The 27506-nt window shown below is 36.9% G+C and overlaps 1 protein-coding gene across 2 annotated transcripts; it reads left to right on the top strand.

Annotated features, from left to right (window-relative positions):
• The first annotated feature begins 41 nt into the window (after window positions 1–41).
• orc2 (origin recognition complex, subunit 2) lies at window positions 42–24968 on the top strand. Of its 2 annotated transcripts, none has more exons than XM_006636730.3 (17): window positions 42–187; window positions 485–587; window positions 1219–1356; window positions 2818–2907; window positions 10691–10783; window positions 11228–11259; window positions 11350–11407; window positions 11488–11666; window positions 13211–13309; window positions 14011–14120; window positions 19150–19282; window positions 19596–19713; window positions 20325–20471; window positions 21362–21533; window positions 22187–22248; window positions 22891–23009; window positions 24488–24968. In XM_006636730.3, the coding sequence occupies exons 2-17, from the start codon at window positions 491–493 to the stop codon at window positions 24569–24571; spliced, it is 1731 nt and encodes a 576-aa protein (XP_006636793.1). In that variant the 5' UTR covers window positions 42–187; window positions 485–490; the 3' UTR covers window positions 24572–24968. The 2 variants fall into 2 exon arrangements, with proteins under 2 accessions (XP_006636793.1, XP_015214580.1); XM_015359094.2 differs by having other exon boundaries at window positions 42–199.
• The last annotated feature ends 2538 nt before the right edge of the window (window positions 24969–27506 follow it).

Genomic DNA, 27506 nt, shown 5'->3' with positions numbered 1-27506 from the left:
TTACCCTCTACCTTCATTTAAATACTCATATGTGGCGGGTAATCTCGGTGTGCACGTAGGAAGTCGTGTCTTAAACTTTTCATGCTTTTTGCAACCTTTAGCGTCAGGTTTGGGTCTTCCATCTTGAAGTGAATGCATTTCTGAGGAGCTTGAACTACAAGTTTTTAGCGCTTTTACTTTGAGCGGGGTTAGTATGAAAGTTAGCATGTACTTGACGTGTGTCTTAAATGTACAAACATTTCTTGCACTAAATGCCTATATAAGGGGTAATTAAATATTCCTTTCAATGCTCTCTGCTTTCTGCTGGTAAACGTTTCACTTAGGGATATTTTAGATAGGCGATGCAGCGTGATTCTGACAATTGATGGATTTGTTCTTAAATTTTAATGCATTATTTATTCTACTATTACTTTCAATATCATTGTGCTTATTGTATTAATTATTTGTTGTTTTTCAATTGGTGCTGTACCTTACGTCTGTGAAGTGAAACATGAGTCCAAACAAACGGTCGAAGGAGGCTAATTTACTGGAGGTGCGCTTTGTGGGAGACGAAGATGTTTTGGACCACATTGTTGATAAACAGGAAGGTAAGTGATGGAAGACGTGAGCAACGCCTCTAAAAAGTAATTTGGTATGGCCCTGTTGTTTACCAGCTTGATTTTAAAAACACTCAGCGTTTCCAGCCATTTGTTCAAAATGAAGTTTTCATGTGAAATAACACTGGCGATATGCTACGTCGTGCTTAGCTAGCTGTTGCGAAAGTCCCTTTATACAGATCAGTCTTGCTGGAAAGCATTTATATTTTATTTTAGATGTTTTTGTTCTATTTGCATTTCGTTCAATGTTGTATATTTCACTTTCTTTCACTTTTTTTAAACGTCTTCCAAACTTTGCATTTATTAGCATAGTCGTACGAATTGTTAGCTGCTTGATTACTTTTTTTGTGCCTAGGTGACTTTTTCAATGTATAAGTTGTTCAAGCAGGTTATCAGAAGATTAATTAGTTAGTGTCTTTATTGCACAGCAGCTAAAATTGACCAATAGTAAAGTGCGCAGTTATTGAAAGGTTATTTTTACTTGTGAAGGAACAAGTAAAGGTTTATTCCATGCTGAAAAGAGAAGAAAGGAAACAAAGTTTCAGCTGTGATGCATTCTTCGGGTGTTCACGACGATGCAGTAGTTAAGAAGTATATTGTGTTAATGTAACATTTTTTCTAGGCTTCAAAGCACCAAAGCATGCTGCCCAGAAGCTGGTGACCCTCAGGAGTGAGAAAGGAAAGCAGGTGGAGGAGGAAACGGAAGAGGACGTTTTCAATCAGCAGGATTATGTGGAAGTCTTGGGCACTGGTGCTGAAGGTAAACCTTGTTAATGACTGCAAGTTTATTCAGGGTTTTTAGAGCAGCTTATATTTATGCATTTTTGCTTTGATATGAATTTAACTTCCAATGTTCCCCACCCAGGTCCTGGGGCATCACGGTCTCATATGTGTTACTTGATCTGTTCTGTTTCCTCTTTGGGAAATATTTTTAAAATTGTGATTCCCGAGATATAACCAGCTGGACTTCTGAAAGTTAAATAGTAGTTTTATGTTTGAGACATTGTTATTCCCATCGGACTCTTTACTGTTTTGCTGATCTTATAGCAGTTCAGTCCGATATAAGGGTATGTACGTTGTGGGGAGACTGCTGCAAGTTCTGCATGCATTTTTTTGGTCTAATTTACGGTATCCTTATCCTGGTCTTAAAGAATGACCTTACTTATCTGCTTGCTTTTTTATAATTTTATTAACATTTTTTCAGTCAGTCCTAAAATGTAAAAAATACCCTGTTCCAAGGTTGTTTGCAATACCTGAAGCAAACAGAACTTTACACAGCTTCTACTCAACTTCCCTATCGTTATTTCTAACTAGTTAAGCAAAAACATTGTTTAGTTTGGGATTCAGGGGCTTAGTGCAGAAAGCAATAGTCTGGTAATAGTTAAAGAAGTGTTAAACTGGATCGAGTAATTGCATTTTGTACTGTGAGTGTTTTTAACTTTGGATTTAATCTACTGATGAGAGAGTCCTTGTATGAGCCTGAAAACTACCGTGCACACTACAGTGTTTTTTTTAGCTGATTGCCGATCGTTCTTCTTTATTAGTTGAATACTATTGTTATCAACCATGCTGCTTAAAATTGTAGTAGTTCAGGTGGGCAGCTGCGTCAGCATGTGTAGGCTTCAAAGGAACAAGTAATAGGTTTATTCCATGCTGAAAAGAAAAGAAAGAAAATGCAACTTTTCGTCTGTGGAGCGTTGAAGAAGGCTCCACGGCCAAAACGTGTTTTCTTCTTTTTTTTCAGCATGGAATAAACCTATTACTTGTTCCTATGCTGCTTAAAATGTTAGCTAGCTCGGGGAATAATCCAGCATTGCTTGTGGTTCTGTTGGAGAAAAGTGAAGCTTTGATCAATATGGCCATTGATTCCTCTTAGTGTTGATAACTTGTTTGTATTGTATTAAATTACTTTCTTCCTACACATTATTTTGACAGGAAAAAGAACTGTATACATTAAAAGCTGGGTCTCTGGAAGAGATTATCAGAAGGATGATCTTGCATCATACAAAAGGAAATAAGTTAGCACTCTAGTTGGTTGCCTTCTTAAGTTTTCCATAGAGTGCATCTAAATTGAGGTTAATAAAAGGTAGCAGTCACTTCTAAAAACACTTTAGAAAGATTCTGTTAGCAGTGTTTCTAGAGTATAACATCTGACTCTTCTTTGAATAGAAATTGACTTATATATGCAGTATGTTTAACTGTGTTATGAATGCTTTTACAGATGAGGTAGGAAATGGATCTTCTGGCACTGGTGGTGCTGATGTGTTCACCTTTCAGGCTTGTAAGAGGTCCAACCAAATGGCTCAGTTGGGTAAGTTCAAGTTAATTTCCAAACTTTATTGCCATTTGTAACCGGTACTGGTACAATGAAATTCTTACTTACTGATTGTAAAACAAGTGTAAAAAACAAAACAAAGTGCAAACAGTGCATCAAGACAATATACAAACAAACAGTAGACAATGTACAAGTAAACATGTAGATAGTTTGTCTGTAAACAATACAGACGTGTAAACAATGACTGGAGATGTGCAATAGATAAGAAATCATAATGAGGTAGATGGTGTAGGTGTGGTCCGAGGGGGATGGTTAAATGGCTTTATTCTGGATAAAGAATGTTTCTAAGTAGACCAAAAATGACAGATGTTAAAAAATACATTCTTAGCAGTTTCATACATTTCAGACTTGACAAGAGCCAAGCTCTTCTATGTCTGCTTCAGTAGATTTGATTACACAGATTAAGGATTTAAAGTAATTTTCTATTGTTATGTGAACTATAACTGAAGGTCAAAAATTAGTCAAACAAGAAAACATCAGTAAAAGGGGAGACTGATGTCTTTTGCTCTTTGTGATAATTAGTCCATTCTAAAGGCTTATTTCTTCTACTTTTTCACTTGTACAGTCTTTTATGAAACTTGCATGTTTGTGATCCTCGGATAAGTTTTCAGAAAGTAAAATGGAATTAAATGTGATAAAGCAAAGGCTTAACAAGCTGATTAACAGTGTGTAAGACAGTGCTATTAAAAAAAAAACAGGTAGAACTGTTATATTTAGCCTTTTGGGTAATACATTTTAATTAGCCATTTAATTACATACAGAAAATCTAATTGTACACTTTAAGGCTAGCTTTTCACTTTCAGAGGAACATATGACTTGCACTTTTAAAACAGTAAAACTAGAAGTCCTGTTACATTTAAATTACTTTTTTATAACTTAATACTTTTTATTTGGTACAATATATTAAGGATATAATTTTGAAGTATTCATATTTCAATCAAGGCTGTATTAAGAACAGAAATAAAACATGCAATTTATATCGGCTTGTTCAATGTTTCTATTTAATGGAAATAATTAGAAACTCTTTTCTACTAGATCTCAAAATCACCCTCTTATTTCTAATACTGGCATTAAACTAAAGTGTCAATACTTCTGTACATGTATTCAGTAATGATGGTTTTTATTTTACTTAGAGACAACACCCATTCTCCCTGTGATCTCATTTCTCGGTAGAAAACGGAAGTATTGATCATATCATCAAATACACCATTCCTTGTTTTACATTTCTTTTCACTTGGATATGATTTTCCATTTAGGAACAGAAGTACATCGTAGCTGATCAATGTGGCAACTTGATCTTTGTCTGTTCTCAGAATTCCCAGTAAGCTATTCTCTTGCTTGCTTGTCAGTCTGTCATTTTAGAGTCACATGTACACTGACAGCAGCATTGTTTTCCTCTTTGTTATATGATGTCCAAAGAATTTTGTCCTCTAACGTGTATGCCGACATTTTACAATTTGGGTGGGTTATATAAGGTTCTGACAAAATGCACTTTGCACTCAGTGACAACTTTGTCTTGTTTTTTTGTTTTTAAGGACTTCTGAACTAAACTAGTATTTTGTTTTTCTTTTTTTTATGTCATGTTAAGTGTCTCAAATCATTCACGTTAATATTTGTGGACTGTTGATATAATTCACATTATGTTTGTGGACATGTTGAAACCATGCTAAAATTCTGGTAAATGAGATTTATTGATTAATAAAATAAATTATTAGGTGCTGGCCTTGAAAAGTGTTTTATGAAGCCAAGCCATAGAGCCCCCAATATGTGAAAATTGCAATTTGCTCTTATAGCTATTATATAGGACAAAAAGGACTTGTAATGATAGATGAAATGTATAGGTCATAATATCTTCTATTTTCCTGTGTTCTGCAGTTGTAGATTGCATGCATGAGCGTAGTGGTCTGGATAAATCTGTAGTTCTATACAGTCTTACTTTGTGCTTAAAAATGCAGCAAAAACAAGGAAACACTGGCATCTGGTGTCTTTTTCTATGTCTTGCCATACTTCAAAAGTAACTTGCATTTGTATAGGAGCAATCTGAGTGACCTTGCTTAAGAGTACAACGGCAGTGCCCCATGTGAAATCTGGACCCACAGCCTGCCAATTCTGTTAACGTGCAATAGCAGCATTTCACAGCACAAGCTATTATCAGTTGACAGTAAGGAGCTGCACCTGTGGCTGGTTCGTATCACATAGCCGGCAGAAAAAATCCTCCTCCGCTGGGCTCCTGAGCAAGGCCCTTAACCCCAACTGCTCCAGGGGTGCTGTATAAATGGCTGACCCTGCGCTCTGACCCCAAGCTTCTCTGCCTGTCTGTGTTAATCCTGGAGAGCTAGTTGGGGTATGTGAAAAGACGAAAAAAAAAGACAAGAAATTGTATATGGCCAATAAAGTAATCTTGTCTTAGAATTACTGTGTTACGCCCATTTTGAAATAACTGAGTGGTATATTCGTGCTTAGTGCTTAAATTACCTATTGAGGCCAGACTCGGATAAATGTGTGTACTGCTGTATGGGTTTTAAAGGAGAAAGTCTCATAGCTGTCCAGGCAGCACTAAGGGTTACTTGTGTGATAGACTGAAACTTTCTAGCCTAGCTTCAACACACACGAGCGGACCATATGCAGAGCCAGAAACAACTTTAAAGACACTTCCTGTAGGGAATGTCACTATGGAAATTATGGATCCTTAGTATAATATTTTCGTCTATGATGAGTCATTCTAAATCCTAAAAATAAGAAGTGAAAGAAAACCTGTGTAAATGTTTAAAAATTTGACAGTTTTGCACAAAAATGTCAATAATGAATTATTATTCACATCTGCTGCCTTTTCTTATTTGGTGCTTTAAGTATTCTTTATAGTAGTAAATGTATTGTCAGTGAAGTTAAATGCTTTATACAACATTTTAATTATTTTACAGCAGTATTCCTTCCTTTAAAAGGCACTTATTAGGTATTATGCCATCTATAGATCCTGTTCCCTTTCAAGTTTTAAAAAATAAGGATGTTTTATTTCTAACCAGAATTATTTTAAATACTGTCTTGTAATTTTTATTATTATGCCCCACATGCTTCTCTATACTTTTGAAAAGAACAGTTTGGATGTGTCCTTCAACCACTAGCAATAATAGTTGTGTTATTATTAGTTGTGTGACCGTTTATGTAATATATCACTTGCTAGATTGCAGGACTGCAAAAAGATTTAAGTAAGCTATGGGATTCATTTTTAACCATTTTGGCCAGATAACGTACAGTGCTTTGTTGAAATACAAATTATGTATACACATTTTTTAAGTTAATTTTAGTCCATTGCCAAAATTCTCTAAATTGAACGTTTATAGGGAATACTTGGCTTAAGCACATTTGGTACTTACAGCTTCAAGTTTGTTTGGACAGTTTTAGCTGTAAAACTGAATGAATTGTGTTTTCACAGTTTTAAGACTGCACTACGCTGCAAAAAAAGGAATATTTAATATATGTAGGAAAATGCAGCTATATCCTTCACTTCAAATGAGCTTCTTAGCTATTTTTTACAAAGTATTGCTGGAGAGGATATCCAGTGTCAGCCTTGTTTTTGGGTTAAAAGAAACAATTTAGTATAAACCTAAAATAGCCTTATTTGTATTACATTTTCATAGGATTACAGCATTACTTGAATAGAATAAATTATTAAATAGAATATATCTTCAGGTGATTTTATATGTTCCTTTTCATGTGTTTTTTGCACCCAAGCTTGAGAGGTTATAACAGGGCACATTAAGAGAGAAGAGCTCCTAGGTTGCATATCAACAGAGTGCTACACAGCATTTCAAACCAAGATGCAGATGAGCACTGTAGAGTACTGCATGGCAAAGATCCTCTGCTGATACCCCATATCTAAGTACCTGGAGGTAGTTGGGTCCCTAACTAAGTGTGTCCACAGGCTGCTGGGAAGGTGAAGATTGCTTCTAGTTGGCTGGTCTCCAAACATAGCCACATATGTACAATTTCAAAAGTCATCTTAAAAATGTTGACAGAACCATATTGGCATAATTTGAGGTATCACGTCTTTATTTGGTATGTGTGGATATTATCTTGCCCAATCAGGACACTTCCTTGAGTGGAGGTGAAGAATGCACTGCATTTCTCCAGCACATTGAAAACTTACCTGGATCCTGTTTCCTATCATGTTCCTAACAGTTTCTGCTTTGCTACCACTCTCTTCCTCCTTATTAAGCCATCTCTGGTTTTCAGTGGGGGTCAGCAGATACGTATGCAGAATGTAGTCACACAGAACAATAAGTGTTCTCATGTTTAAGTCTTGGGTTTTTGTCATGGATTCTTTTCAATTTTGAGGCCATAACACCATTTTTGAAGGCTTTTTCAACATCTGTTCTTACCCTTGAATTGTAATTGACGATTCTGTTATTATGGGCTTGCAAGGTATGGTTTCATGCTGAAAGTTCTCTTGGATCCATTCCAGGTGCATTTTCTGAGTGTTTGGCCTCATCTGCCTCCCAAGAGTGGAGTTTGTAGCCATCCCTTGATTACTGATTCTTCCAGAGTCCCCAATATGAATAACGCGGAACCAGTGGTCAACATCAACAAACACCAAGAGCACAATTGTCATTAAAATACTGACTGCCAGAGGAAGAAGAAGCTTGGATAGTGAGATTTGCCATCTGTAGTCCTGAAGCGGTTTGAGAAATTGGATTTTTCCTGACATCTTTCAACTTCTCCTTTGTTGGCATGGGAACTTATGCCATCAGCAGTCTCTCATTTGTACTACTTCATATGTACAACTGTTTGATGTCCTAGTCCATAGATGAAGGCTAGGCTGGTAATTTTAGAAAAAAAATAATCTTATTTTGTGTTCATGACTATTTTCATATTTTAATTTACAGCAGAAGAGTGCAAGCAAAACTGGAAATGTTTAAGTCATGATTTTGTATGTCAAAAGAAAAAGCATACACCTAGAGGATCTGCAGGGAACAGCCAGAAATATGCAAATGTTATGTCCTTCTTGATGCCTCAAATTCAATTCAGAAGGTTAGTATACAATATTTAAGATTCAATTTTAAATAGTTTAAGGATTTGTGAAAATGTCCATTCATTATTATCTTCTGATTAACTTTATTTTGTAAAAACAATTGTATGTAGTTATGTGAGAAAATAATTAATAGAATTATGTTTTGGTAATATTCTAGCTCAAAGAGCACTTTGGATGTTGAGAACCCTCTGCCCAACCCAGTGAATCTTAGCCAAGCTGTGGATGATGAAAATGTGGAGGAGGACTTATGTTTTGCAATAAGAGGCAGGTCTCCATCCCCGCAGCCTAAGGGACCTGAACAAAAGACCAGATCCACTTTAGGCACTTCACTTCCTGGGGTACCAGGACAGAGCATTAAGACTGGAGCTCCTATCCCACGCCCCGAAGAACCTGGACAGGCTTTGAGGTCCAGAGCAACAACCCCACCACCTGAACACTCTGGACAGGCTTTGAGGCCAGGAGCAGCATCCCCACCACCTGAACATTCTGGACAGGCTTTGAGGCCAAGAGCAGCATCCCCACCAGCTGAACACACTGAACAGGCTTTGAGGTCCAGAGCAGCAACCCCACCACCTGAACACTCTGGACAGGCTTTGAGGTCCAGTGTTTCCATCTCACTTTCCCCTGCAGGAGCAGAAGGGAGGAAAAAAAGAAGTAGTAGCGCAGGGTTGGAGAAGCTCCTCAGCATTATAAGTGATAATACACTATCTGCACAACCAGTTCCTGGGCCACAGGATGAAATGTATCACTTTGCCCTCAGTCTTGTGCCTGTCTTAGCAAGATTAAATCCCAGAAGCCTGACACAGGCCAAAATAAGAATTCTCAGTTTATTGGATGATTTGGAGCAGGAACAACGTCAACCTCCCCCTACACAAGATCACAGTCAAACTGACAGGCACAGTCAGCAGTTACATCCTTCTTGCCAAAACTTTTGCCCTGTGCAACATCTCCCTTTGGCTATCCAGAAACCAAGTGCCCAGGGCACTTAAAGCGACTGAACACAAGCTGTGAGAAGCCAGATAATTTTGCACTCTACTCCTAACATTTATTTTTTTACTTTTCTGCTTTCTGTGCATTTCTACTTTTGTAAATACTGTATTTTCTAGCAGTTTGGTTTTGTGGTTTGCTAATTTTCTATTAATTAAAAGAAATCAAACTTCTTTTTGATCTCATTGTGGTTTTTATACAACAAAAACAGATTATTTTTTATTATAAATGTGGCAAATATAGGAAATTTAGGGACCTCACAAAAGCTTGCTATTATATTATCAATGTGATGTCAAGCTTTTGTTTGGTCCCTATAGCTGATTCTTAGTTGGCTCTGTGGCTAAGGATCTGCACCTGTTGCTGGAAGGTTCCTGGTTCAAATCCTGTAGCCGGCAGAGGCATCCTACTCCGTTGGGCCCCTGAGCAACCCCTTCAGGGGTACTGTATAAATGGCTGACCCTGCGCTCTGACCCCAAGCTTCCCTCCCTTTCTGTGTGTCTCATGGAGAGCAAGTTGGGGTATGTGAAAGAAATTCCTAATACAAGAAATTGTATATGGCCAGCTGCTCCAGGAGCACTGTACAATGGCTGACCCTGTACTCTGACCCCAAGCTTCTCTCCCTGTCTGTCTGTGTCTCATGGAGAGCAAGCTGGGTTATGCGAAAAGACAAATTCTTAATGCAAGAAATTGTATAGGGCTAATTAAAGTGATGTTACGCTCTGCATTGATCAAAAATAGGTGGTGATCTCTATGCCCTGCACTCATGCAGACGTAGCCAATTGATTCGTTATCTAGGTGCAGTTCAGTAACCAGATGCTAAAAAATGTCCTTTACTTAGTTGTTTGAAAAGGTGAAGCTAATACCTCTTTCTCCTGAGCAAGAGAGAGTGCAAGGGCTTTCCTTCTGTGTATAACTTGCACTGTCCAAGCATAAAACCAGGCTAAATATTAACAAATGTAAGGCCAACAAGTGGCGTAACTTTTATATGGATGCGCAGCACGCGTATTTTGAATTTTTAAAAAAGACCAAAATTAGTAAGGGAATAGGTATACAGTATTAACTATTAAAACAGTCTCAGAATTAGTGTTTCCAGCTGTACAAAAACTGCATAAGCAAAACTTGACAGAACTCTGAATTGCTGGCCAATTTAAGATATCGTGTATGTTAAGATTGAGAACTAACAGGTTAAAATCGATAAAAACATTAAAGAAAAGATCACAATCAAATTGTAATGCAATTAGTTGAGTACCACATGAATCAGATTTAGGACTATTACCTTTTCTAATTTATATCTATGACCATGATTCTTGTATAGTTTTTAGGGGGCAAATGCTAATTTGTGCTAAGATTTGTTGAAGACAAGTTTTATGCAAAACACTTGTTAATTTAAGCATCTTTTTCACCTTTTCGACTATGGGGAAGTATTAAAAAAAATCTTAAGATGCGTAGTTAAAAGTGTACAAGTTAAATCAACAGATGTTTTGTTACAATGGTACAAAGCAACATATTATGGCTGCATGTTACCTGAAATTTAAAGAGTAATTTCACTATCTTTCAGAGCCCTCTGAATATTTCATGAACTTGTCGCTTGTCTTTACCGCCGCTTTTTCTTTTTCCCACGTTCTTGGTGTATGAATACATATGTTCTGATTCATTATTTAATGTCAAAACAGAATGAAGATGGTGACTAATTGGGACTTAGTGAGGTTTGTTATGCTGTAATTGGTTTCACTGTATTCCCAGCCTCGGAATTGGCTCGAACACCTGGGAAGAGTGTTAAATTCACCACACCAGACTCCCCTGAAGAGGTCATTAGCCCTTCCAGGACAAGCACAAGTGAGACTTTTTTACAATTATATATTAAATACAATTAAATTACAATTGCCCCTTTATTGCGATTTTTTCGATTAAGATGGGAACTATTTTGAGGTGTATCCCCTTTTCTGTTTCTGAACCATTTCTTCCTAATGAAGAAAAGAACAATTTATCTTAGTAGTTATATTTTATATTTTAAAAACCCACGTTCTGTAGTTTTGTTACTTTTTCAAAGTCTGAAATGCCAGTTTTATGGAGGATATTGTTCTTGAAAGGTTTAACAAGTAGAGAGTGAACAGTAAATGAAATCCAATAAATAAAAGATGCCATTTTCAAGTTAGCTTGCCAGTTTGAGGAAAATTGGTTGAATGAGCATTCAAAATTTCAAACTTATGACGCATTGAGTACCACAAGTTAATGGAAACTCTTTTGGTAATTCTTCTAAAAGTCATTTTATGTTTTCAGAACATGAAAATCAAAACAAGACCCCATCAAAGGTAAGTTGAATCAAGATTTTAAGAAACAAATGACACAGTAGTAAGTGCATTGCAATTAAAAGAATGTTTTAACATGTACTCTTTTTTTAGGGTAAAAATGTGCGCTTTATCTCAACCACTCCACACAGACTGCGAAAGCGCCTGTCAGGTATGTTAAATGTTTGTTTATTTTTCATAATAGTGAATTAAGAAATGAGAAAACCAGCGAGCACCATTCTGTCTCATCAGCACCCAATTTGAAGTCGGACAGTGACAGTGAGTACTCCCCCTCAAATTCTGAAGAAGATGATGAAGAAGAGAGGATAGAAAAGTCTGATAATGTGGATATGGAGCCAAAGACACCAAGGAAGGCATTGGCAGCAGCTCTCCACAAGACACCAGCCAAGAAAAATAAAAAAGGACCTGAAGTAAGTTATTTAGAGATTCCTATCTAATTGTGCAATTCGAATCACAGTATGTACAGCAACTAAAAATAATTGTCCTGTGCTGGACGTTGTTCAACATCACAAAATACTTTTTCATAGGTAGTGATGATGCTTATACTGCAAATGTCACTGATGATGTTTATAGGCCAGGGTTTCTCAATCTCTGGAATACCATTTGTCTTCTGTTTTTCTTTTCTACCCAAGCTCTTTGTTACATAGTTGGTTTAATTATTTAATTAACTTCCTAATTGTTATTGTGATACAGAGCAATGAACTATAAAAGACCTTAAGAAAAATCCTATATACTGTATGTCTAAGAAACTAGTTAATCTGTGGTTAGGCTAAGAACCAGAAGGCACTGGGTCCTTCAGGAGTTGAGCTGAGTAGGTTCTGGATACTAGATGAAAGCAGTGTACAAGTGTTTTAAAGCTCAAGTAAATATCTCTTCTTTAGAAACAGTGGAGGATGTTGTCACTTCAAACTCTTGATTAACCAAGATCTTGGCTTCCCTATACCATAGTATTAAAAAAGTGTTGAACACCTAGGTTGTGTAACCAAAGTTGTTACAACAAGATGTTAGCAACTTGGAGACTTAAAAATGACTTTTCAAAACTACATTTTCAAGTGATATTGAAGATATACATGTACAATAAAATGTTTTTTTTACATTTTTAATTATTGGTATTGGTGAGCAAATAATTAAAAAATCAAAACATATATCAATTGTATATTTGGAAATGTATTTCCAAATACTAATATAAATTACATCAGTGTACACACTGTACAGTGTATTCTTTTCCTGATGTTAACCATCAGGAAAAGTAACCTCACAGTGCCTTCTTCCTTTCTTTCTTTCTTTCTTACCAAAAACCCAAACACACATTGAAAATCTACCTCTACCATACATGTCAAAAGCTCACTCCCCATAATTTCTATCCCTTTATTTTATTCTGTTGATGCATATTTTTGCACATAACCTGTTACTTTTTTTGTTGTTTTGCACATTGCCTGTTGTTTTTTGCACATCATCTGTTGTTTTTTGCACACTGCCTGTTGTCTCTGTCTTTCTTTTGCTGCACAATTGTATTGTTGTTGTTGTGTTTTTTTTCTCTTTGTACTACTTATGTCCGAGAGCTAGCTAAATAGCATTTCGTTATACCATATACCATGTATATGAGTGTAATGACAATAAACTTGAACTTGAACAATTTTGACAGTGAGATCAGAATGAAAATTAAGTAGGGTTTGAAATCTATCAGTTGGAAATACACAGGCATTTTTCATTACCTGCATCAATTACAGTCTAGTTCTTAACAGTGTATCTAATTATAATGCTCACAGCTATGAGCCTATGTAATGTAAATTGGGGTGTGAGAATAGCTAGTGCCTACCCACCCACTGACTTCACCACATGTTACTTCCTTGAAGTGAATCTACATTTTTCTTCATCAGTTTTTGTATGACTGTTTATTTTCTGTACTTGAAATTAAGGTGATGATGTTAATTAGGGTGTTTCATGTTTTCAGCCCAACCTGGTAGAAGAGTACTTTGAAGCACACAGCAGTTCAAAGGTGTTAACTTCTGATAGAACCCTCCAGAAACTGCAAACGCCCAAATTAGACCAGGTTTGTTTTATTACTTTTATTGTGTAATGTTTGATTCTGATTGCTTTATTCTTTAAAGAAAATAGGATTCTTTAAAGATCGGTTCTTTGGACAGTTGTTTTGTGGTGCTTGCTTCTTTTAGCAGTTGTCCACAAAAAATACTGAAGAGAAACTTTCAAAGTGCATTGTAGTGGAAACTTTTATCCACTTTTGCCTCTCCAAAATAGTATTTTTTCAAATCCAAATAATTCCAGTGAAAAACTTATTTGTTTTCCTCATATTTACAGTAACTAGGAACAAGTTATAGTTTATTCCATGCTGAAAAGAGAAGTAAACGTCACATTCAGCTGTGGAGCCTTCTTCAGGTGTGAGGCTGTTCCTTTGCAACCTAGGCATGCTGATCTAGCTGCCCACCTGAACTCCTTCACAGTACCTAGCTTTATTATATTTGCATCATCATTCTTTTTTAATCAGTACATTATGACCTTTTGGAGCAAAAAACTTTGAAACCCCCCTTTGAATATATTTCAGAAACATTTAGGAGAGTTCTAAAACATTTCATCACTTGATCTTTACCTGTGTAAATATCTGTGTCAGTATCTTTTGAATGTTGAAGTAACAGAATTAAAAATTATTTTATTAAATTACCTTTGCTTCAAATTCTTATATTTATATTTATATAAAGAAGTAGTTTTATAGTTTCACATTTTCCTTATTCTTAGGAAACATTATGCAGACTTTTGGAGGGGAAGACCTTTAACTTCTCTGATGAGATCAACCAGTTGAACATGGAGCATGAAAAGCATTTCAGCAAATGGATACTTCAGTTGCAGTATGTCTTTTAAAATTTTAAGATGCAAGGCTTTTCTTTTTAGATAAAAAATGTACAGTAACTAAATTTCATACTGATGAACCTCAGGTAGCGTTGTCCTTTATTTAACGTTTTAAATGCATTTATAACCTTGCTAGAATCTTCTTTCAAATAAAGATTTCAAAGCAGTACCAATGAATAGATTCTCCACCCCAAAAATACTTTAGTATTTTAACTTCTGAAGGATACCGTTAAAAGATTATCAAAGAACCTGAACGGAGACTAGCCGGCAGCCATATCACCCTGCAACTCACAACTGGCAATCCACTGATGCTAAGCAGGTGTGAGCCTGGTCAGCACCTGGATGGGAGATCTGAGAAAAATTAAGATTGCTACTGGAAGAGGTATTAGAGGGGCCAGTAGGGGGTGCTCATCCTATGGTCTGTGTGGATCCTAATGCCCCAGTATGACACTATACTGTGAAAAGGCACCATTTTCTTGAAAAGAGTAGGGGTGTTACCCCGGCGTTCTGGCCAAATTCCCATTGGCCCTTACCAATCATGACCTAATAGTCCTCTTCTATGAATTAGCTTCATCACTCTGTTCTCCTCTTCACTGATAGCTGATGTGTGGGGAGCTTACTGGCACACTATGGCTGCTGTCGCATCATCCAGGTGGATGCTGCACAGTGGTGGTTGTGGAGGGGAGTCCCCATTATTTATAAAGCATTTTGAGTGGAGTGTCCAGAAAAACACTACATAAGTGTAAGGGATTATTATCAACTAAAAGTGGAAGATGCTTCTTTACACAAATTGTGGGTATCCGGACCAAATTATCCTTCCCCTTTCCTAAGTGTCTCTGGTATCAAGGTGGAACTTGGAAGCATTAGGTTCTAGAAGCAAAGTGAGCAAGACAGGCTGTTTGGACTCTTGTTTATACTATGTTCAGTGAAAGCAGCTATTGTTCTTGTTTGGGATAATTATAAAACTGTCTGTTAGCAGTATTAGTGTCTTTTGTACATTGAGAGGCATTTAAAGACCTCAAAACATTATTGGAACTAATAGCATTTGTTGCATTTTTTACACATTTCAGTATGTGAACTAGATTACTATCCTATGGGCTCTTTAGATAAACTCATTCACTCCTAAGGCAGAATTTATTAATTCAAAGCTGAAAAATATTTGACATATCTGAGCTTAATACAATAAAAGTGAAAATAAACCAGGCAAGAATATTAATATGGAAATATGCAACTAAAAGGAAATTTTGGTAACTGAAAATAAAACAACGGTTTTCCATGTCCTTGATCAACATTTTCTGTATCAAAGTCTTTAACTTGGGCACTTACTGTGGTTATTGTGGAAAAGTTTTGATATGCTTGTTCAAACTATATAAAGTGTAGATACTTTATAGAAAGCTATAATACTTAACCTTTTCTAAGAATGCTGTTCTTGCTGTCATTGTTGTAAAATAGTTTTACTGTTTTAATACCACTTAATAGGAATTATTAATATTAATATTAATAATCATGTAACTAAAAAAAATTTGGAAGGTGAAAATATCTCTTGTGGTAGTTATAGTTGTAATGGACAATGAAACATCGTAATCTGTTAATGTTGCATGTTGCAAGTCAGTTGGTGCTTTGGTACAGTGGTGCTTGCTTGCTACTCAGAAGGTCCAAGTACACTCACATTTCTGATAATTTTGTATATCACAGTATGTCAAATATTAAAATAAGATTAATAATGAAGTAAGAATGTGTATGACCTTTAGACTCCCATTTCTAGCATGCTCAGAAAGAGCAAGGGAAATAAATTAATTATGCTCCAGTGGCAAGAAAGTTTGTGAACCCTTTGGAATTACCTGGATTTCTGCATTAATTACTCATAAAAATGTGGTCTGACCTTCAACTAAGTCACAATAATAGACAAACACAATCAGGTTAAACTAATAACACACAAACAATTGAATATTGAACACAATGTTTAAACATTCACAGTCCAGGCTGGAAAAAGTATGTGAACCCTTGTATTTAGTAACTGGTAGAACCTCCTTTAGCAGCAATAACCTCCACCAAACATGTCCTGTAGATGTTGATGAGACTTGCACAATGTTTAGGAGGAATTTTAGACCATTCCTCCTTACAAAACTTTTTCAGTTTATTGATATTTCTGGGATTCCTCGTGTGAACAGCTCTCTTCAGGTTCCGGCCACAGCATCTCAATTGGGTTGAGGTCTGGACTCTGACTTGGCCATTCCAGAACACAAATTTTCTTCTGTTTAAGCCATTCTGTTGTTGATTTACTACTGTGTTTCGGGTCATTGTCTTGTTGCATCATCCAACTTCTATTAAGCTTCATGTGACGGACTGCTACCCTGACATTCTCCTGTAAGATTTCTTGATACAATTTTGAATTCATTGTTCCCTCTATGATAGCAAGCTGTCCAGGCCCTGAGGCAGCAAAGCAGCCCCAAACCATGATGCTCCCTCCACCATACTTCAAGGTTGGGATGAGGTTTGGTGTTGGTGTGCAGTGTTTTTTTTCCTCCAAACAGTATTGCGCTTTTCTGCCAAAGAGTTAAACTTTTCTCACCCGTACACAGAACCATGTACCAGAAACATTGTGGAACATCCAGGTGGTATTTTGCAAACTTGAGACAAGCAGCAATATTTTTTTGGAGAGCAGTGGTTTCCTCCGTGGTGTCCTTCCATTTACACCATTCTTGTTCAGTATTTTTCTTATAGTGGACATGTGAGCAGAGACTTTGGCAAGTTCAAGAGATTTCTGCAGGTCCTTTGCTGTTACCCTAGGTTTCTTTTTCACCTCCTTCAGCATTGCAGGCTGCGCTCTTGCCGTGATCTTTACAGGACGTCCACTCCTAGGGAGAGGAGCAACACAACTGAATTTCCTCCATTTGTAGACAATTTGTCTTACTGTGGATTGATGAACATCCAGGCCTTTAGAAATGCTTTTGTAGCCTTTTCCAGCTTTATACATCTCAACAATTCTTCTTCCAAGGTCCTCTGATATTTCTTTTGATCGGGGCGTGGTTCACATGAACAGATCTTTCTTGAGAAGACCAGACTCTGTCAGTAAGCAACCTTTGTGTGCCTTTTTTATAGAGATTCAGGGCAGGGCACCTCCTACCCACACCTCCAATCTCATCTCATCTCATCTCATTGATTGGTGCATTGGAAGAAGTACAATTTTTTGTATGTTATTAGTTTAAGAAGATTGTGTTTGTCTATTATTGTGACTTAGTTGAAGATCAGAGCACATTTTTATGAGTAATTAATGCAGAAATCCAGGTAATTCCAAAGGATTCACAAACGAGGTCTTGCAACTGTTTATATATATATATGATGTTTTTATTAATTCTATGTATCACAGTATGTTAAATATTCATTTTACATTCATGATCATAGCAGTACTGGGGACTTATCAGATGTTAAATTGATGAAGGGTTATATTAACTTCAGACCCAACCTTCAGCCCCTGGACAGACTGAGAAAGATGTTATATCCTTTTTAAACGGTGCAGTGTCAGAGAGTTCAGCACATTTGCAAGTTAATGAGAGGCTGTGAACCGTAACAGCCACAAGTCCTGCTCCTGTGTTGATGTTGGTGGTATTAAAATAAATCGAATTCCAACAAGATTAACTACAGAAAGAACATCTTCTTTTTCTGTTCCAACTAAATGAGACAAATAGAAAGTTAACTAAGTCAGGATATCGGAGTTTAAGTTTTAAGCTAACACATGGGTCTTTAAGATTTTGCTTTACAAAACATTCAAAGAAACTGACCTTAAGGTTAGATCGAATATCACAGAGGTATCAGAACTGTCAAGTTTCCCTGGGAAGGGGGTTGAACAGTTGTAAACTTGTTAACAGAAACTCATTTGCTAGCACAGCCGAGAGCACAGTAACTTTCTGCTCAATGACAAAAAAGCTACAATACCATCAATTAACCATCATGTGATAGTATGGTCTGTTTAAAATGGAACATATTTCATTCATAGTGTGTACTGTACTTTTAAAATGTTGGCCATGTGAATCAAATATGTGAACAAAGACTACAATTCCCAATGTGCCATTCACGCAAATCACATGAATTCATATCCACAAATATGCCGAAATAATATTGTACAAGTTTATGATCATAAACTGTATAAATATACAGTATATTCAGTAAGTACAGTATGATACTGTATGGTTTTAAAGCCAGTACCGTATGTGTGAAATATATTTTTCATACTCAAAATTTAAAGTAAAATTGTTTCATGGTGATTTGTTGCTGAAATTTGTTTTGAGACAAAATATACATTATCTTAATGTGGATGTAAACCTGAAAGAGGCACATTGAGTTCACAACAAACTATTTCACAGTTCACAAACTATTTTTACATATCAGACTGAGTAATTTTGTTCTTGTGAAATAGCCCTATTTTATCAGATAAGGGAGAGCATTTTATTGGCCATATACAATTTCTTGTATTAGGAATTTCTTTCACATACCCCAACTTGCTCTCCATGAGACACACAGAAAGGGAGGGAAGCTTGGGGTCAGAGCGCAGGGTCAGCCATTTATACAGTACCCCTGAAGGGGTTGCTCAGGGGCCCAACAGAGGAGGATTCCTTTGCTGGGTGCAGGATACGAACCGGCAACCTTCCAGCCAAAAGTGCAGATCCTTAGCCACAGAGCCACCACACTGCAACTTTATAAATTAATATTTAACCAGCTGTAATATACAGTATAAAATTAATAAAAGTCTAAATGGTATACAACTTAAATTCTATAATTTAAAAAAGAAGACTACGGAGCTCCATATTGACCGGAATTAGAAACCTGTTTTTTTAATTTGGTGCTTTCGGATCAGCCCAAATGCTTCCACACGCCACATTAAGCATTCACTTAATGGCAGTTTTACAAAGCAGATTTTTTTTAAAAGCGTGGTTCGGTATGGTATGTACACCGCATTCAGCTGCATTATTCATTGTGAATTCTCTATGGCTAGATCTGTATTCTTATCTTAATTCTTGCTCTTGGTAGGTTGGGCTTCAGCATTGTCCTATATGGCCTGGGTTCCAAGAAGGCTTTGCTGGAGAAGTTTCGCACCTGCATGTTGATGAACTCTGTTCACCTTGTCATCAATGGTTTCTTTCCCAGCATCACCCTCAAATCGGTGAACTTCTTGATTTTCCTACTTGACAGTATTGCTAACAAATTGAAAGTACTGATAGCTCAAAATGTTTTTGACAATTGCAAAAGGACAAATTGAAAATTAATTTGACTTTTTTATGATTTTGTCTAGGACTGTTTTTTCCATTTGGTGTGTAGTTCAAAGCATTTTTTTCTAAATTATGATGGTGTCTGTTTTTTTAGAACTGATGCACATAAAAAGTACAGTGAAAACAAAACTAGTCCTTTGAGTCTAGTGCACTTATTGATCCCACACATTCCTTTTTTGTCATTTTTTTTCATGATCCTTCTGGCAGATTCTGAATTCTATCACTGAGGATGTTTTAGGTTATCAAGGCAGCTTCCGCACGCCACTGGCCCAGACAGACTTCATTGTTAAAGCCCTGAAGGAAGGGAAGGAAGGTATATGCAAAGGTATTTTGGGCCATCTATCATATGAGGAGGATATGATTGTAATAGTTGATCTGTTTTGTGTATTACCTTAATGTAAACTTAGAAGAACACTGATTTGTGATTCAGAACATCTGAACTCTCAAGGAAACTTTCTACCTTTATGGTCTAAAATGTACTCTGATGAGTGGATTTAATAACTTTAGACTTCAGAAACAAGTCCAGGCCAATCCTATCTGTGCAGAATCTGTTGAAAAGTATAAAGGAGGTGAAACCATGACAAACTGTGCTAATAGTTATGAGGACAGTAAAACTTTAAAACAAGATTTTTATACTAAATGTGCTTGCAGACATGCAAAAACTGTCGTTAAATTCGCGTTGGCTCAAAATGTTAATAGGAGGGGTAGCATGAGCATGTTTAAATATCAGTGTTACTAAGAGTGTTACAAGGCATACAAAAAATGTCAAATGTCATATATTGGTAAAGCTTAAGATGTTGGATATTAACACTACACCTTCTAATACAGCTGTCTTGTTGACTACTGTACTCATTTTAAAAGTTTAAACACTTGTCACCTGATCAGCTTGTTGATGCAGCCATGAGGTTTAGCATTGATCAATGTTGTTTTCCCTAGAGGTTGATTTTCATCTCTACTTAATTATCCACAACATTGATGGCCTGATGCTGAGAGGAGAGAAGACGCAGCAAACTCTGGCACAGCTGGCAGCCATTCCCAACCTGCACCTCATTGCTTCCATCGACCACATTAATGCACCCCTCAGTAAGTCAGCATGTGTCAAATTCAGTTAGATTGACTGTATTGTTATTGCTCATTTTCATTTAGTTGCATAACCTTGTATATGATTTCATAGAAATGTTCTATTTGTGATTAATGTACTATGTTGATCGCTTAATAAAAGTAAAATTTGATTAAAACCTTTAAAGGATGCAGTTGCATCCTCATGTATTTTTGTACGACTTTACTGTTGTTCATTTCTTTGAATTCCTCAATGTGAAATGTAAGAGACATTCCAAAGTGTGTTTCAGTTAGTAAAAGTGCTTACCTGGAGCACAGGGGGGAGAATTAGCTGATTGAGTGTCAGTTTGCTAGGACCCTCCTGTGAGGTTTGCCAGGTAAATTTGTGCTCAACGTACCAGTTCTCCTGACAGGCTGCTTGGGACTCCTAGTCTGTCAAATGTTGACTTTGATGAGTTAAGCTCCTGGGACTGTATGGTCCTTGTTTTGGATAAAAATGGATATTCCAGTTTTTTCTAAACTGGTGTTGCGCAATAGACAGTTTCAAATGACCCATTAGTAAAATGTAAATTGTGAGGAAATGGGACTGTGTTTAACAACTTCTCTGTGGTATGTCAAAGCAACATTTCTCACACATACGTTTGAGAATGCTGTACAGAGTTGTGTATGCAGGGAGCAGCAAGTTAGCGAGGCATTTAAAATGTGAAGAACTATCTCAAAAAGCAACAGATCTGATGGACCAACATATACAACCTAAAAACAAGAACTGTATGTGTTATTACTTTCCTATCTTGCTTGCAGATCAATTTTCTTTCACTTTCCTGTGTTAAGAGCTGTTAATCACTTCTTCAAGACCCCTCGCTAAATTATTTGTAGGTTTTGTCATGGTCATGGTGTCCTTTTTTTTCCCACAGTATGGGACCAGTCGAAAATGAGCCTTTTTAACTGGCTGTGGTATGAGACTACCACCTACCTGCCCTATGTGGAGGAGACCTCTTATGAGAACTCTCTGCTGGTGCAGCAGTCTGGAGCCATTGCTCTCAGCTCCTTGACCCATGTCATGCGCAGCCTGACACCCAATGCCAGGTAATGGTCCTCACTGGTGCATCAAGCCCCTACCGACAGGTCGTACCACTTTCACTGCAGCGTCCCCATCACACCCACAACAAGGAATTCCTTTACTATCACACTGACCATGCCAGGCCTCCCTTCTCATGCGTGGAACGGTCACCACTTTCATTGCGCACTGTGAACTTAACCACATGATAAACTGCTCAGTGTTTTAACCCCCAAAATCAAGTCTCGGCAAATTATCTTGGTGATTTGTTCAGTAATTCTTATTTTGTTCAATTACGACATTAAGGTGAATGTGACAAACATTCAGCAACAGATCTTTTTTACAAAACTAAAAATAACAAAACCTAAAACAGTTTGTTATATTGTTTTTAAGATAATTATTCAGTATTTTACGTACTTTCTCAGTTATTTTTTTGTTTTAGACCATATAATACAATGGCAAGTAACTACTTGATATTGGGTGAGCTAATCAGAATACAGATACAATATAGGTATATAATATAATTGGCCCTTTCATACTGAAATGTTTTTTAACTTTCTTTTACTTATGCAGCTTCCTAGTGTACTTCATTTTATGTAATTTAAGTCCATGTAAATCTTTGCAGTCCCTTGTGGTTTATTTATGGCCTTCTAAGTTCACTGGTCTTTCTAATTGCTTCTAGAGGGATCTTCAGACTGTTGGCTGAGTTTCAGCTAGAAAACAAAGACAACCCCTCATACACAGGTACGATTCTGTTAGAAAATATTATTAGCACTGCACAGTCCTCTAGGCCAGGTCTTTTGTGCCTGAAACATTTATTTAAATCTGTTACTGCTTCACACCTTAACATAGTGTGAAACCACTACGGATAGAAATTCAGTTGGCTCAGCTGAGCACTGAAAAGTGCTTGCAGTCCCCTAGGTCCAGACTTGTGCAGTTATGTTACTAATGAATTCAGATTTATCCACTGCTTATTTTGTACAAAATGTTGTGAAGCCAGATCTACTTTTCCTTTGATAAACTATTGAAACAGAACATCTACAGTTTGGCCTCATCAGTAAGCTTGAAGAAGAGCCAAGGAAATCAGACACCACCGTGACGTGATTTGTGTTCCAATTTTCATAAACAAACTGAGCTGTAATTAAATGGCATCGACATTCTGTCAGGGTCAAAAATGTTCCTGTTTTTGCTAATGAAAAAACTTTTTTTAAAATACTTTAAAAGAATTTTTAGAAAATTTTACTGGTGTTGCATGCGATAATGGATATCCATGCTAAATTATACAGATATATTTTACAAGAATACCATGGCCTGAGAAATTGGATGTACCATGTTATAACTTTCCTTTAAAACTTTCCTTTTGTCCTGTGTATATGGGGGGTCTAGGCCTTTCCTTCCAAGATTTCTACCAGCGCTGTCGTGAGGCTTTCCTGGTGAATAGTGATATCACACTGAGGACGCAGTTGACAGAGTTCAAGGACCACAAGCTCATCAGGACCAAGAAGGTGAGAGAGATTCTACTGAGCTGTCTACTGCATTGACTGCTTTGCCTATTGTACTGACCTGCAACACTGATTACAATACATACTGTAATATGCACAAGTGCAATTCCTACCCCCACCATTCAAGTTTATTTTGAATTTTATTAAGTGAAACTTTAACTCAGACTAGGGATTGTTCAAAAGCTCTAAAAATGTATTTCTGGAAAATGTATCAGTTATCAGTTATATTAACTGTACACTTATACCTAAGTATAATTTGCTACTTTGTATTTCTGATGCTAAGCAGAACCATGGGGTAACAAGCAAAGGCAATTCAAAAGGAACACTGCACGTTGGACTCCTCCTATGTTTGAATTGACTAACAGTCTCTATCTTGCTACTTGCTAAATGTGTGGGCCATCAATGAGAATTGTGCCAGTGTAACGCTGCTGTGCCCTAATTCCATAGAGTCTTATAAAACACTTTGCACTACAGTTTTCAAAGCAAAACAACTTTAAGATCTGACATTGTTTTCACAAATGAGCTTTATGAGCTTCCAGTAGGGTTAGGCTTCAAAGGAGCAGGTAAAGGTTCATTCTATGCTAAAAGGAATGGTTAAGAAAAAAAACACAATGTTTTGGCTGTGAAGCCTTCTTCAGGTGTGAGGGAGAAAGGGAAAGTTGCAAAGAAATAAGGAGTAGGAGAGGAGAGAACAGAGTAGGTAAGAAGGCCAGGGAGCAGTAATTTACTTTTGGGAGTTGGTGGTTCGATACTGTGGAAGACGATTGGCCAGCAGAGGAATCCTTCTCTGTTGGGTTCCTGAGCAAGACCCTTAACCCCAGCTCCTCCAGGGGTGCTCTACAATGACTGACCCTGCGCTCTGACCCCAAGCTTCTCTCCCTGTCTTTGTGTCTCATATAGAGCAAGCTGTGGTATGTGAAAAGACAAATTGTATATGGCCAATAAAGTGATCTTGTCTTAGAATTACTGTGCCAGTTTTGAAATAATTGAGTGGTATATTCGTGCTTAGTGCTTAAATTACCTATTGAGGCCAGACTCGGATAAATGTGTGTACTGCTGTATGGGTTTCAAAGGAGAAAGTCTCATAGCTGTCCAGACATCACTGAGCTGGGGTATGTGAAAAGACAAATTCCTAATGCAAAAAATTGTAAATGGCCAATAAAGCTATCTTATCTTAATGGAATACAAATGGAATTCTTTTAAAGGTAAATGAAATTGTGATTTTTGTTACAAATTACCTCCAAATTTATAAATTTATTGAATCACCTATTTAATTGATCAAACAAATTGTTCAAAATTTTCTGAAATTCATAATTTCATAGTTATGTGTAATTCTATCTGGACTGGGGCTCTGCAGGACCAGTGTTGGAGACCCCTATTTTAAACTGTCATCTAAACTTGATTAACTCAGATCTGCCTAGAAAAATATCTCCCAATGAAACTTGTATTGACAGACTGATGTAATGTATTATTTTCTTCAGGGTGTGGATGGCGTAGAATACCTGATCATTTCCATCGACACTGGAACCCTGACTGACTTTCTAGAGAAGGAGGATACAGACTGAGAAGACGAGACAGTTTCTCTCCCAGGAGTCTATACTGCTTTGCATTACCCATCCAAAGACATTTACTATCTTGCTGACCAGAATAGGATGTTTCTGCTTTATTCATCCTTAAGCCACGTGAATGTTAATTACACTGATGTGAAAACGTCCCTAACGTCCCTAGTAGATTTTTAGACCACTTATGAAGTACCAGTCATTTTTCTGTGCTTATTGGCAGCTGAAAAATGACCGTTGAAACATGACCAGTCAGAATAGAAATGTTTTTTTAACTGCATAGAGCAGTTATCATCAGCACTTTTGAAGGCATAGTCATTGCATGATGATGAGACTAAAGTTTCCTAATTTAACCATGACTGATATGTAAAAATAAATTGTATTAAAATTATTTTCATCTTGATGTGTGAAATTATGTTTAATGCAAATACAGTGTTTTGTGGTCGACTTTATAATTTATCTTTATAATTCCCTATCTTACAAGATGATCCCTCCACTGGTATCCTCTTTTCTGACTGCCCCATCATCTCATATCACCGACCACCTAAACTGCGTAGTCTTCTTGTTCACAGCTTCTTTGACCACCCACACCAGTTATCCATGCCAGGCACTTTCCCTTGCAACAGGACTCACTGCATCACCTATAAATATATATCCAATACCACGGACATTCAAGGCCCCTCTGTATGTTTCCTTATCATTCAGATGACATCTAGTATTTCCAGCGTCTTTTTTTTTTTGCATCTCTTGCTGAACATGCCAAGCAATTTACATTGGTGAGACAGGAAGGAGACTGGGAGACAGTTTCAGGGGCTTTGAGAATCAAAGATCTCTCCAAACCCACAGTTTCACATTTCACCTCTAATAGCCATGATTATACTGATCTTCCCATCTGCATCCTCACAGAGGGGTTTCAGAATGCAGGAAGACATCCAGAACCAAAATTATCCTGAAACTAGGATCACACCTTTCCCTTTCTCTCAAATACAGATTCATTTCCTTCTAATCCCCTGTATTCAATTGCAGGTTTTGACTTCCCACCTCTCTTCACCTCTCTCGACTTCATACCACCTGAGTGTCAATACTCCTTTTGTTCTCCTGTGCTTTATCAACTGCTGGTTTTCCTCTCTCCCCCACACCTAAAGAAAGCTTTATCAGATGTTCCTCATCTTTATAATGTATAGGATTTATAAAATGGTCAGAGCTCCACTTCCATAGCAACATATCAGTCACTTGATTAAATGTCTAGCACAGCATTTAGATTTAGAGTTGTTTAAATGAATAAGTTAATAAATATTTTCTTCTATAATATTGGTTATAGACAGGCCTTTTTGCAATGCCCAATAGAAGCAGATTTAACAATAGCATTTATATTTCACCTCTTACTCAAATCTAAATATGTACATTGGCAATGTGAAATTTCTGACTTGTTACAGCTTCTCACCCATACATCCCTAGGTCATATGAGCAGTACAGTATTTTGCATTTTATTTTAACCAAGTTCACTTTTTTATACAATTTATAACACAATTCTTGGCTTTTTTTCAAGATGTTCAGGGATTTTTCAATATGTAAAAATCACTAAAATCAAATGAATTTGGGCTTCAGAACTAGATACCAATGTTCTAATGATAGCGTCTATTGTGGCTGAAGAAATATTGTGAAGCTCCCGAGTTAAGGAAACATTTCTTGTTTATTCAGTGGCAATTGTAGGAAAATCAATCCTTGTGTAATGTTCAATGTACCTTCAGCCCTTGATTCTTCATTTCTATGCCCAAATTAAGCAAATGAATGTCTAGTAAGCCAGAGGAGCAAAGGGGTAGTTTGTGTGTAACAATTCCTATTATTTTCATAATTTAAAGAATCTATTTTTGTTTTTAATGACATCTTATTACACAAATTCAAAGTGTGTCCTCTAGTATATATCTTATCTCCAGTTCATTGCTAATGGGTATAAAATTAGTACTGATTCAATAACTTTCACATCACAACAATTCCTTGACTAGGTGTGCGTGGTACACGATGGTAGTGAATGAGTTTCAGATTAAACTTTCATTATTTATAGCATTTCACAAATATAGTTAAAAGACTGTGCTGTCTAATCTTTTTTTACATTTTGTTGGGAGCATATAGCTTTAATTTTGCTGAGAATGTTTGCACTCTGTATCTGTAAGTGGTCCATTCTGGATTTTATCGGTTGCTGTTCACACTGATGCTTTGTTTTTTTAATCACAGCTTCATCTCTTACTGTTGGGTCTAGCAGGCAGTCCAGTCAACTAGAGGGATGATCCACTGGCACCTCATCCCCACGTAGCTCTGGGATACCTTTGCCCAAACAGTAAGTGGCACAATTTTTATGTGCCTCCATGGCCTTCAACAGATAAAGTGACTGTGGAACATGGATGGAGTCCATTATAGCTGATAAGATTCAAGCAGAGGATCGACCCTTTTATTGTTTATTCCAGTTGCACTATAGCTTCTTTGAGTGAAAGAAACATTAAATGTGATTTTACTGAATAAAACTGAGAACTGTTCTTTTTCTACATGAAACAACATCATAGGATTATGTGAACCTTGTAGGGCCTGTCCTAAATTCATTCCTGACCTGAGTATATTCTAAATCTAGTCTTTGCAGAGATACAGACAGATGTTGAATGTGACATTTCAGGAATAATTGAAAGGCAGGGTTAACCTTTATCAGAAATAGCCACTGTGCCACGTGTGGAAGTATTTTAGTACAGGTTCTACTGCATATGCAAGGATCATTTCTAAACACCCATTCATGGTAAGGGAGCACTCTCACTGCTGGTCAGTTTGTTGAGGTGGTGAATTTTAAGTTCCTGGGCACAACCATCTCCAACACTCTAAAATGGGAGAGCAACAGACACTGTGGTCAAGAAAGCTCACGAGAGGCTGTTCTTTCTGAGACAGTTAAAAATGT

This window comes from Lepisosteus oculatus, chromosome 12 (genome assembly GCF_040954835.1).
Source record: "Lepisosteus oculatus isolate fLepOcu1 chromosome 12, fLepOcu1.hap2, whole genome shotgun sequence".
NCBI lineage: Eukaryota > Metazoa > Chordata > Actinopteri > Semionotiformes > Lepisosteidae > Lepisosteus > Lepisosteus oculatus.
Note: the sequence above shows the minus strand (reverse complement) of the source record. Positions and strands in the feature narration are given on the sequence as shown.

What these genes read in the sequence shown, in the direction of transcription:
- orc2 (XM_006636730.3), top strand. Translation starts at nt 491, where the DNA reads ATGAGTCCAAACAAACGGTCGAAGGAGGCTAATTTACTGGAGGTGCGC. An exon ending in ACTGCGAAAGCGCCTGTCAG is followed by an intron (nt 11,408 to 11,487) that starts GTATGTTAAATG and finishes CTGTCTCATCAG; the next exon opens with CACCCAATTTGAAGTCGGAC. An exon ending in AAATGGATACTTCAGTTGCA is followed by an intron (nt 14,121 to 19,149) that starts GTATGTCTTTTA and finishes TGCTCTTGGTAG; the next exon opens with GTTGGGCTTCAGCATTGTCC.